This window comes from Orcinus orca, chromosome 6 (assembly GCF_937001465.1).
Source record: "Orcinus orca chromosome 6, mOrcOrc1.1, whole genome shotgun sequence".
Classification (NCBI taxonomy): Eukaryota; Metazoa; Chordata; class Mammalia; order Artiodactyla; family Delphinidae; genus Orcinus; species Orcinus orca.
In genome coordinates this window covers 50713566-50726083 of record NC_064564.1, presented here as the reverse complement: position 1 = coordinate 50726083, position 12518 = coordinate 50713566, and the positions used below count along the sequence as shown (strand labels likewise).

At 38.5% G+C, this 12518-nt stretch overlaps 2 protein-coding genes and 1 pseudogene across 2 annotated transcripts in view; 2 read left to right on the top strand and 1 right to left on the bottom strand.

Moving 5' to 3' along the window:
* KLHL9 (kelch like family member 9) overlaps positions 1-5764 on the bottom strand; it is a 153676-nt gene extending 147912 nt beyond the window's left edge. Inside the window, exon 1 of the transcript XR_007477942.1 lies at positions 5330-5764. The gene's annotated coding sequence lies outside the window, so the exon portion shown is untranslated. The remainder of the gene's footprint in view (positions 1-5329) is intronic.
* Positions 5765-5981: 217 nt separating this feature from the next.
* LOC101274194 (interferon alpha-13-like) lies at positions 5982-6476 on the top strand (annotated as a pseudogene).
* Positions 6477-11364: 4888 nt separating this feature from the next.
* On the top strand, positions 11365-11934 carry LOC101275275 (interferon alpha-1-like). Its single transcript, XM_004275043.2, has one exon. It carries the CDS (start codon positions 11365-11367, stop codon positions 11932-11934), a length of 570 nt encoding a protein of 189 aa, XP_004275091.2.
* The last annotated feature ends 584 nt before the right edge of the window (positions 11935-12518 follow it).

The following is a 12518-nucleotide window of genomic DNA, read 5'->3' as shown; positions in this document are numbered from 1 at the left end:
CCAACATAGGAGCACCTCAATACATAAGGCAAATGTTAACAGCCATAAAAGGGGAAATCAACAGTAACACAATCATAGTAGGAGACTTTAACACCCCACTTTCACCAATGGACAGATCATCCAAAATGAAAGTAAATAAGGAAACAGAAGCTTTAAATGACACATTAAACAAGATGAACTTAGTTGATATTTACAGGACATTGCAACCCAGAAAAACAGAATACACTTTCTTCTCAATTGCTCATGGAACATTCTCCAGGATAGGTCATATCTTCGGTCACAAATCAAGCCTTGGTAAATTTTAAAAAATTGAAATCACATCAAGTATCTTTTCCGACCACAACAGCATAAGACTAGATATCAATTACAGGAAAAAAACTGTAAAATATACAAACACAAGGAGGCTAAACAATACACTACTAAATAACCAAGAGATCACTGAAGAAATCAAAGAGGAAATCAAAAAATACCTAGAAACAAATGACAATGAAAACATGATGACCCAAAACCAATGGGATGCAGCAAAAGCAGTTCAAAAAGGGAAATTACAGCAATACAATCCTACCTCAAGGAACAAGAAAAATCTCAAATAAACAACCTAACCTTACACCTAAAGCAATTAGAGAAGGAAGAGCAAAAAAAAACCCCAAAGTTAGCAGAAGGAAAGAAATCACAAAGATCAGTTCAGAAATAAATGAAAAAGAAATGAAGAAAATAATAGCAAAGGTAAATAAAACTAAAAGCTGGTTCTTTGAGAAGATAAACAAAATTGATAAACCATTAGCCAGACTCATCAAGAAAAAAAAGGGAAAAGACTCAAATCAATAGAATTAGAAATGAAAAAGGAGACGTAACAACTGATACTGCAGAAATACAAAAGATCATGATTGATTACTACAAGCAACTATATGCCCAAAAAATGGACAACCTGGAAGAAATGGACAAATTCTTAGAAAAGCACAACCTTCCGAGACTGAACCAGGAAAAAATAGAAAATATGAACAGACCAATCACAAGCACTGAAATTGAAACTGTGATTTAAAATCTTCCAACAAACAAAAGCCCAGTACCAGAGAGTTTCACAGGCGAATTCTATCAAACATTTAGAGAAGAGCTAACACCTATCCTTCTCAAACTCTTCCAAAACATAGCAGAGGGAGGAACACTCCCAAACTCATTCTACAAGGCCACCATCTCCCTGATACCAAAACCAGACAAAGATGTCACAAAAAAAGAAAACTACAGGCTAATATCACTGATGAACATAGACGCAAATATTCTCAACAAAATACTAGCAAAGAGAATCCAACAGCACATTAAAAGGATCATACACCATGACCAAGTGGGATTTACCCCAGGAATGCAAGGATTCTTCAACATATGCAAATCAATCAATTGCAATAAACCATATTAACAAATTGAAGGATAAAAACTATATGATCATCTCAACAGATGCAGAAAAAGCTTTCGACAAAATTCAACACCCATTTATGATGAAAACACTCCAAAAAAGTAGGCATAGAGGGAACTTACCTCAACATAATAAAGGCCATAGATGACAAACCCACAGCCAACATCGTACTCAATGGTGAAAAACTGAAACCATATCCTCTAATATCAGGAACAAGACAAGGTTGCCCACTCTCACCACTATTATTCAACATAGCTTTGGAAGTTTTAGCCACAGAAATCAGAGAAGAAAAAGAAAGAAAAGGAATCCAATTCAGAAAAGAAGAAGTAAAACTGTCACTGTTTGCAGATGACATGATACTATATAGAGAGAATCCTAAAGATGCTACCAGAAAAGTACTAGAGCTAATCAATGAATTTGGTAAAGTTGCAGGATACAAAATTAATGCACAGAAATCTCTTGCAATCCTATACACTAATGGTGAAAAATCTGAAAGAGAAATTAAGGAAACACTCCCATTTTCCACTGGAACAAAAAGAATAAAATACCTAGGAATAAACCTTTCTAAGGAGACAAAAGACCTGTATGCAGAAAACTATCAGACACTGATGAAAGAAATTAAAGATGATACAAACATATGGAAAGATATACCATGTTCTTGGATTGGAAGAATCAACATTGTGAAAATGACTATACTACCCAAAGCAATGTACAGATTCAATGCAACCCCTATCAAACTACCAATGGCATTTTTCACAGAACTAGAACAAAAAATTTCACAATTTGTATGGAAACACAAAAGACCCCGAAGAGCCAAAGCAATCTTGAGAAAGAAAAATGGAGCTGGAGGAATCAGGCTCCCTGATTTCAGACTATACTACAAAGCTACAGTAATCAAGACAGTATGGTACTGGCACAAAAACAGAAATATAGATCAATGGAACAGGATAGAAAGCCCGGAAATAAACCCACACACATATGGTCACCTTATCTTTGATAAAGAAGGCAAGAATATACAATGGAGAAAAGACAGCCACTTTAATAAGTGGTGCTGGGAAAACTGGACAGCAACATGCGAAAGAATGAAATTAGAACACTCCGTAACACCATACACAAAAATAAACTCAAAATGGATTAAAGACCTAAATGTAAGGCCAGACACTATCAAACTCTTAGAGGAAAACATAGGCAGAACACTCTATGACATAAATCACAGCAAGATGCTTTTGACCCATCTCCTAGAGAAAGGGAAATAATATCAAAAATAAACAAATGGGACCTAATGAAACTTAAAAGCTTTTGCACAGCAAAGGAAATCATAAACAAGACAAAAGGACAACCCTCAGAATGGGAGAAAATATTTGCAAATGAAGCAACTGACAAAGGATTAATCTACAAAATATACAATCAGCTCATGCAGCTCAGTATCAAAAAAGCAAACAACCGAATCCAAAAATGGGCAGAAGACCTAAATAGACATTTCTCCAAAGCAGATATACAGATTGCCAACAAATACATGAAAGGATGCTCAACATCACTAATTATTAGAGAAATGCAAGTCAAAACTACAATGAGGTATCACCTCACATGGGTCAGAATGGACAGCATCAAAAAATCTACAAACAATAAATGCTGGAGAGGGTGTGGAGAAAAGGGAACCCTCTTGCACTGTTGGTGGGAATGTAAATTGATACAGTCACTATGGAGATTCCTTAAAAAAGTAAAAATAGAACTACCATATGACCCAGCAATCCCACTACTGGGCATATACCCTGAGAAAACCATAATTCAAAAAGAGTCATGTACCACAATGTTCACTGCAGCACTGTTTACAATAGCCAGGACATGGAAGCAACCTAAGTGTCCATCGACAGATGAATGGATAAAGAAGATGTGGCACATATATACAGTGGAATATTACTCAGCCATAAAAGAAACGAAATTGAGTTATTTGTAGTGAGGTGGATGGACCTAGCGTCTGTCATACAGAGTGAAGTAAGTCAGAAAGAGAAAAACAAATACTGTATGTTAACACATATATATGGAATCTAAAAAAAAAAAAAAAAAAAATGCTTCTGAAGAACCTAGGGGCAGAACAGGAATAAAGACGCAGACGTAGAGAATGGACTTGAGGACATGGGGAGGGGGAAGGGTAAGCTGTGACAAAGCGAGAGAGTGGCATGGACATATATACACTACCAAATGTAAAATAGATAGCTAGTGGGAAGCAGCCACATAGCACAGGGAGATCAGGTCGGTGCTTTGTGACCACCTAAAGGGGTGGGATAGGGAGGGTGGGAGGGAGATGCAAGAGGGAGGAGATATGGGGATATATGTCTATGTATAGCTGATTCACTTTGTTATAAAGCAGAAACTAACACACCATTGTAAAGCAATTATACTCCAATAAAGATGTTTTTTAAAAAAACCCTATTAAAAAAAGAGATCAGATTTGTGGTTACCATAGGCAAGGGGGTGGGGGGAGAGGAAATCAGATGAAGGCAGTAAAAGGGTTTTTTTCTTCCTTAAAAAAAAGACATTAAAACATTGTAGAGACCAGGAAAATGGTAAGAAATATATTTATGGATGAGAGGGTGATGAGAAATGAAACAGTCCTAGATTTTCAGCCATGGAACAGCACAATACTCTAATTCAAAAGCTATTTCCTGGGTCAGTGTTAGGGTAAAGTAAGCTAGTACTTCCCTTAAACACAGAATGTTAAAGAGGCACCAAATCTAAGTCATCAAGATAAAGAATGTTTCAATGTAATATTTTAAAATGAAAAGTAATACCAAAACATGCACGAGGAACAAAATACCAAAATTTTAAATTTAAATAAACAAATGAAATCACCCTTCATTTGCAGGTCCCTGAAAGTCTTACAAAGTAAGCCTTCATGATGCAACTGAAATTTGGGCAAATTCGATTTAGTTTATAAAATTCTTACTAAAGAAAATGAAAAAGTCTGACCTGCTAAATGTCCTCAGTTGCTTGTACACAGCAACTCTTCTTTCTAACCATATAGTCAAAGTGAGCTCCTGGGAAAGACATTTCAGGAACATGAGTTAAAAATCAGTTAAGGGGCTTGCCTGGTGGTGCAGTGGTTAAGAATCTGCCTGCCAATGCAGGAGACACGGGTTTGAGCCCTGGTCTAGGAGGATCCCACATGCCGCGGAGCAACTAGGCCCGTGAGCCATGGCCGCTGAGCCTGCGCATCTGGAGCCTGTGCTCCGCAACAAGAGAGGCCGCGACAGTGAGAGGCCCGCGCACCGCGACGAAGAGTGGCCCCCGCTTGCCACAACTAGAGAAAGCCCTCGCACAGAAACGAAGACGCAACACAGCAAAAATAAATAAATTAATTAATAAACTCCTACCCCCAACATCTTCTTTAAAAAAAAAAACAACAAATCAGTTAAGACTATCACGGGGTCATTAGAAATTGTCAAACATGCTAATTCCCTCAATTACAAACAAGTGAAGAAGTAATCTTGAAAATATCACTGATTTTGTTTCCATTAAATATAGAAAACTAAAACTATATTAAATACTTGTTTTAGTATAACGAAAATATAGTTTAAATAAAGTTTAATAACCCACGTTTTAATAATAAAATATATTTTAATATTCTATGCTTACTATTTAAAATATTTTAATATAAATATATTGTAAAAGCATGAAACATTTAAAATATTTAATTTAAATTAAATATAATATGAATTAATTTAAATATAACATTAATTTTAAAATATAAAAAGTAAAATGCTGTGTTTTTTAATATTCCTACTTTTCAGATATTCAATACTTTCTCCCTCACTTTAACGCTGTATCCTTGAAAGACCCTTGAAAGTCCCAGAGCCATCTACAGGGGCGCTCAGCTCCCGCGTCCTCGGCCCCGGTGGTGGCCACGCTCCGACTCACCCCTCAGGGCGTCCCCAACACCGTCCTGTCGTCCCATCGCCGCCGCCGCGTTCCCCTTTCTCTGGGCCTTCGCTGTCTCGCGCCAGAAACGAGCCCCAATCTGAAAAATCGGCTCCCCTTTCTCTGAGGCTGGGAATCGCTCTGATTCCCCACCTCAGACCGCTCGGAAAACGGCTTCTTTCCCCCAAAATTGCCTCGCTCAAGTTTCTGTGAGAAAATAAAGCGCAAAACTCAGGGGAAGCCCCGAAAATGCAAGGTTCCGGTTCCCAACCAGACAAAAATGTCTCTGGCGAGGCCGCGACAAGGCTTCCTCTTCAACACTCAGCACCGAGAAAACGAAGGTTTTTCGCGCACTATGCTGATTATTAAAGTAGCCTCAGTGACTACGTTTCGCCCTGTCTCTCGAGCTGCAGGAGACAGCTGCAGACAGCAAACTCAATAGTCGGCGTTTCCCAAATAAACCCTGCGCCCTCTACCGGCCGCCTAGGGAAGGACGCTGTCCACAGTTCCAGGGAAGGAACCTTCCAGCTAATTGTTTAGCTGGAAGGAACCTTCCAGCTAATTGTTTAGAGGTTCCCGCGCGCCCCCTGGCGGCCGTCTAGTGAATCACTCAAATTCTCAATGGCCCAGTTCTTTTGCTAGTAGCAGGGTGATGCTCTGCTCCATCCCTGCTTCCTCTCTTGGCTGGAACTTGCCTAGGAGCCATAGTCAGGACAACAAGGAAGTCTTCCAACAGTTGGAACAGATGCAAAGGATCCCCTCTCAGTGGTCCCTAAAGGACAGAGCCGACTTCAAATTTACTTGGCGAATTTAAAAAGTTTAAAGAGAGTATCACTCAAATCCAGATGATTCAAGGCTCCTGTTACCACTATCTGATGCTCAAGCAGATCCTCCAACTCTTAAACACAGAGGACAGCCGTGCTGCTTGGAACAACACCCTCCTCGATAAACCCTTCCCTAGCCTTGATCAGAGAGGCTGGACTGACTAAAGCAGATGGAAGAAGACAATCTGGATTGTCCTGATTTGGGACTTGCTGCCCGGAAGTATTTCCATGGAATCCATGTCTACCTGAAGGCAAAGGAATACAGCCCCTGTGCCCGGGAGGTTGTCAGAGTGGAAATTGAAAAGTGCCTTTCCCTCATGTAAGAATCCTCAAAGAAATGTCAACAAATACAGAATATTTTTTATACTTGTGACACTTTTTAATTCAATTACATTAGTGTTTGCTGAGTGCTCCAAAGCAATCTCAACTTACGTTTCTCCACAAGTTGAAAAATGTCTGAAATGAAAAACTTGATTTTAAAAAAATGTGTAGACATTTTTTCTTGTATAAATAATTGTACATTATACACATTATTTCTTGTATAATTTCAAAATGTAATTTAAAAGATCACTTTAAGTTTTGGGCTGGTATTTGCTATTTTCAACATATGAAGTTTCTTTTTTTATAGAAAGGTTTTTCAGATAGTGTGGTGTTAGAGATATTTGTCAGTTAACTTAATGCTGGCTGCTGTAACAGGTAAACAGAAAGCTGTCAGGAATTTGATCATAATAGAATGTTATGTTTCCCTGGTATAAGAGCACAATGCAGGCATTCCTGATCCCATGGATGTTCTGGTTTGCTCTCCTCCAAAGAGTGATTCGGAGACATGGGTACCCCCTGTTTTGAGGATTTTTCCATCATCAACAGGTGACTCCAAATTTGCCTGTAGTACTTGAGTCTACTCCACTCGGTGGTAAAGGTAAAAAGTCTGGTGGATCACATGGGATGTTTTCAAGGGCCAGGGCTATACAAGGCAAGAGCACTTCTTCTGCTCATATTACATGGCCTGGATTTATCCTCGTGGGAAACTAATTGCAAAGAAGTTGGGAAACTACTGGATGATTAATGGTCAAGGAAACAAGTTCAGTGCATAAGTCCACTTTTCATCTTTACACTATTTGTCCTAATGAAGTTCTGGGTGGGGTGGAGGGGAACAAGTAATGTTCTTGCTTGCACACACTTCATTAAGAAACAATCTGGGTGGGAGGGAAGCACAAGAGGGAGGGGATATGGGGATATATGTATACATATAGCTGATGCACTTTGTTGTACAGCATAAACTAACACAACATTGTAAAGCAATTATACTCCAATAAAGATGTATAAAAAAAATCTGACCCTCAGAGAAAGAGAAATATATGATATCTCTTGTATGGGGAATCTAAACAAGAATGATATACAAATGAACTTACTTACAAAACAGAAACAGACTCACAGACTTAGAGACAAACTTATGGTTACCTGGGGGGAAGAGGGAGGGGGAGGGATAGTTGGGGAGTTTGGGATTGACATGTACACACTGCCATATTTGGGATGGAGGCCAACAGGAACATACTGTGTATGTACTCTGCTCAATATTATGTGGCAACCTAGATGGGAGGAGAGTTTGAGAAAGAATGGATGCATGTATGTGTGTGGCTGAATCACTTTGCTGTACACCTGAGGCTAGCACAGCATTGTTAATCAAATATACTCCAATATAAAATAAAAAGTTTTTTTAAATAAAAAAATAAAAAATCTCATCCCCTAGTTCTGCCTTAAAAGAAATAAAACAGTCAAGTTTTGATGTTTATTCTCAGACTTAGTGATATTATGATTTCATGTATTTTTATTGTTCATTGGCTAGAATAAAGAGAAGGAAAAAAAAACTGCAATCAGACTCAAATTCTTATTCCACAAGTTCAGCTTGGAGAAGATAACACGGATGTCACTCAGAGTTCACAGCATCATAGACTATTTGAAAGAAGCATTCAAGTTGATGCCCAAAGGCATAGCCTACAAGGAAAATATCCACAAGTGTAGACACATTACAAGTTGTTTCCTTATTTCCTGAGGGAGACAAGAAAAGTATGATCAGGCAGCTCCTTGCAAGTACTTGAGGATAACTGAAGAAAAAGTGGAGAGCGAGTCTTCCATTTGTGTCCAAGCCTGTGATTCTCATCCTGATCTTCTAAATACTGGAAATACAAACTTGAAGAAAACATTCCTGCAGACGATCTTCAAAAAATATCTCACACAATATTCCATTATCACTTCCCTTGTAGAACCATGAAGAATTTACAAATTCTCTGTAGATTATTGTCCTCTCACATCATATCTATCTAATATATGTTGGTATTATTTCTTCTCCTATTATTATTATCATCATGAGTATGGATCGAGCTCCTGAAATGACAAGGACTGGACTAGCTGTCTAGGAAACGGGGTTGGGTAAGATGGTGTCTCTCCCTTTAGGTATTTTAAAGACTTCTGGGAGGTATTCCGAGGATACTAGATCAGGTCATGTATTAATATTTGGGCTTCTTCAACAAAATAGCATAGACTGGGTAGTTTCTAAAGAGCAGAAATGTACTGCTCACAGTTCTAGAGTTTGGAAATCTAAGATCTGGGTGCCCACGTGGTCCAGTTCTGGTAAGAGCCTGCTTCAGGTCTCACACTGCAGAGTTCTCCTTGTTTCATCACAGGGCAGGAGAGGGAGGCATTTATCAAGACCTCTTCTATAATTCCATTTGTGAGGCCTCCATCCCCACACCCTAATAAAGTCCCAAAGGGTCCACCACCTGATACAATCACTTTGGGGTTAGGACTTCAAACTAATAATTTTGTGGGGACTGAAATATTCAAACCAGAAAGGTCATTGAAAGCTACATGCTTGGCATCTGGAAAAGAGAATATATTCATGCTGAGTAAATAAAGAAGAATGAGCAATTTATCTGGCCAAAAGTGTAGGCCAAGGACTCAGAATCCAAACTCTTGATTTTCGACCTGCAGTAATGCTTTAATTATTATGTGTCAACTTTTGGAAATAAATCAGGAATGGAGCCTATTGTCCCATGGAAGGGAATGAAGATACAGGATGAAAATGATCATTCATCAGTCTTTGTGAGGAGTCTCCAAAGAATCTCAGGATATAGGTAGTCATTGCCACATCCGTAAAGATCCACCGAAGAGTAACGTGGTTAATTGTCTGGTTGCTGTGACCTGTGTGAATCAGGGAGACTTTGAGTTCAGATATGTGGCTCTGTATGTGACACTAGGCTAGTTCTTTTCTATCATGACCTAGTAGAGGACAAATTAGAGACGAGATCATCCTCCTGAGTTTAATAGAGTGCCGGGCAAAGGCTGAAAATTGTGCTGCTCTTACAACTTGAATCCCCAGAGCCATATGCACCTTGAAGGAAAGAGAATCCTAGTGGTTTTAGCAACAAACTCAGTAGGCATGACTGATACCAGTAGGAATAGAGTGGGAATACCAGCCACTGTCTATTATAATCCCAGCAAATATGACCGTGATAAAGGAAAATAGCTTGGTCATTCGTAACTGCCTTCCAGTGGAAGGAGAACATCTGAGAAACTGCTTTAGTTAAAAGTACCTGTTGCGTGATTACAGTGGGCCTGGTGCCGAGGATACCACAGAGAATATGACAGAGTTCAGTTTCTACAGAGCTGATTTGCCAAAGATGGTCACATACCTATTATTTATTGAAAGATCGGAATTGGAGAGGGCTGAGGTCACAGAACATCCACTGCAAAATAAAAGAATTCATGATCAGAGTTGAAAGTTAATTCTTTCCATGATACCAATCAATATTTATCCAGTTCTCAATTAATTACAGAGATGGTTTCCTTTTGTTTGAATAGACTTGGATTGGAACCTTTAACAGTCTTTGGGAAATTTGAAATTTAATGCAAAAATACAGAGAAAGATTCAAATTGGTGATGATTGCTAAATTATGCTTTCTCACTGGGGATGATACTGCTTCCATGGGTGCAAACATAGTTTTTAGGAGTATGAAAATCTTGCTATTACAATGGTTTGTGGCACTCCAAAACTCAACCAGATACTACAAAACCTTATTCCTTTGTATTCATTTTTGTCTTTGGGATTTTTTTGTGTGTATCATACATAAGAGAAGTATTGACATTGACTTCAGGGAAGGTAAACACACTGTATACAAATCAGTGTTACGACCTAAGGTGACTTGATGGTTCATTGGAGGACTTTCTCGTCATCATTTTCTTGATCTCAGAGTCATATTGTGAGAGGTGGCCTTTACATACTTACGAGCAGCCACTGGCTGTCTTGTGGATGTTGCTTATGTTTGAGGGTCAGCGTGATTTGGGATCGGGAAATTAAATACAAGTCGTAAATTGTATTTGTAAGTAAAATACAAAAAATATGATATTTTATTATTTAATTCTACTAAAGTTGTTTAACACATCCATAATTATGGCAAGTGATAAACAGAAAAAAATGTTGACAATACCTAGATGAATATCTAGCAGTCAGTGTAATTAAAAATTATTTTCTGATATGAAGCAAAATTAAAAGTTAAGTACCTAAAAATAAATATTAAAGAAATAATTTAGTTTTGCTATGATTTTGAACAGCTTTGAATGATTTTTAAGTATGTCTGTACACTGGTATTATTATAAAGTATCTAAATTTTATTTGAATATATAATTTGATACATTCCTACTTATATAAGTAAATATATTACATTAAAATCACTTTGAAAACTTAGTTATAAAGTTAAATTAAAATTCAATAGCTTTTAATTTAAATTATAGCTTAAAATTTTACATATTCTTAACCCTGCACTGAATAGAAAGAGTAAGATTTTCACTTTCTTTTTCTATGTATAAAGTAAAGATATACATGGAGTACAAAAATAGATACACAGTATATCTGTGGTATCAAAATTTCATGCTGGGGGCAATTAGGAAAAAACTATCTAAAAAGGCTCTGTGGGCAGAGGAAAGAGAGGCAATAATGAAAAAAAGGTTGAGAAATGTTGTCCTAACCCATCCGGAGAGTGCAAAATGAAAAGCAAAAACAGAAGTAGAAAGTAAGAGGGAACATTCAGAAAATGGAAACCAATTCGCTCCCATTTAAGACCCAGGCCTGAAGGAAGGTCTTCAGAGAACCTAGAGAGCAGGGTTCACAGAGTCCCCACCTCTGCCAGGCCGGCAGCATCTGCAGGGTCCCCGATGGCCCCAACTTTGTCCTTACTCCTGGCCCTGGTGCTGCTCAGCTGCAACTCCAACTGCTCTCTGGGCTGCGACCTGCCTCAGACCCACAGCCTGGCTAACACGAGGGCCCTGATGCTCCTGCAACAGATGAGGAGAATCTCCCCCTTCTCCTGCCTGAAGGACAGAAATGACTTTGGATTCCCCCAGGAGGCGTTTGGAGGCAACCAGTTCCAGAAGGCTCAAGCCATCGCTGTCGTCCATGAGATGATCCAGCAGACCTTCCAGCTCTTCAGCACAGAGGGCTCGGCTGCCGCTTGGGATGAGACCCTCCTGGACAAGTTCTGCACCGCACTTTATCAGCAGCTCACTGACCTGCAAGCCTGTCTGATGCAGGAGGCGGGGCTGGAAGGGACTCCCCTGCCGAAGGAGGACTCCATCCTGGCTGTGAGGAAATACTTCCACAGAATCACTGTCTATCTGCAAGAGAAGAAGTACAGCCCTTGTGCCTGGGAGATTGTCAGAGCAGAAGTCATGAGATCCTTCTCTTCATCAACAAACTTGCAAGAAAGACTCAGGAGGAAGGAATGACACACACCTGGTTCAACACCGAAATGATTCTCACTAACGAGACCACACTTCCACCTGTGCTGCCATGTCAAAGACTCTCATTTCTGCTCTCATCATGCCCTGAATTGAATTAATTTGTCAAATGTCTTCAGGAATATTAAGCAACATGATGTTCTACTCTACAGGTACTATTCCCTCACAGATGCCCATGCTGATATATTTATTTATGTACTTAAATATTTATCTATTTTAATTATTTATTTATTTATAAGATTTAAATTATTTTTATTTTTATAATATTTTGTGTACCTTAAATTGTGTAATATAATAAAATATGTTCTTTATAATGAGTTTATTTTGTCTTGTTTATTAAATTTTTATTATAGAAAACTTCTTGTATTTGTTTATTCTTTAAAAAGAAACACCAAGCCTGATTGTGCAACTTGATTAAAGAAATGGATGTCACAATTCATTTACCCATCACATTATATTCAAATTAAAAGTAACAACTGACTTTCTGTAAGCCAGGTTGGATGTTGCCCTCAGGATATAAAGGTGAAGACAACAAATACAGCTCCTGCCCTCTTGTTTCTTTGATTTTTGAA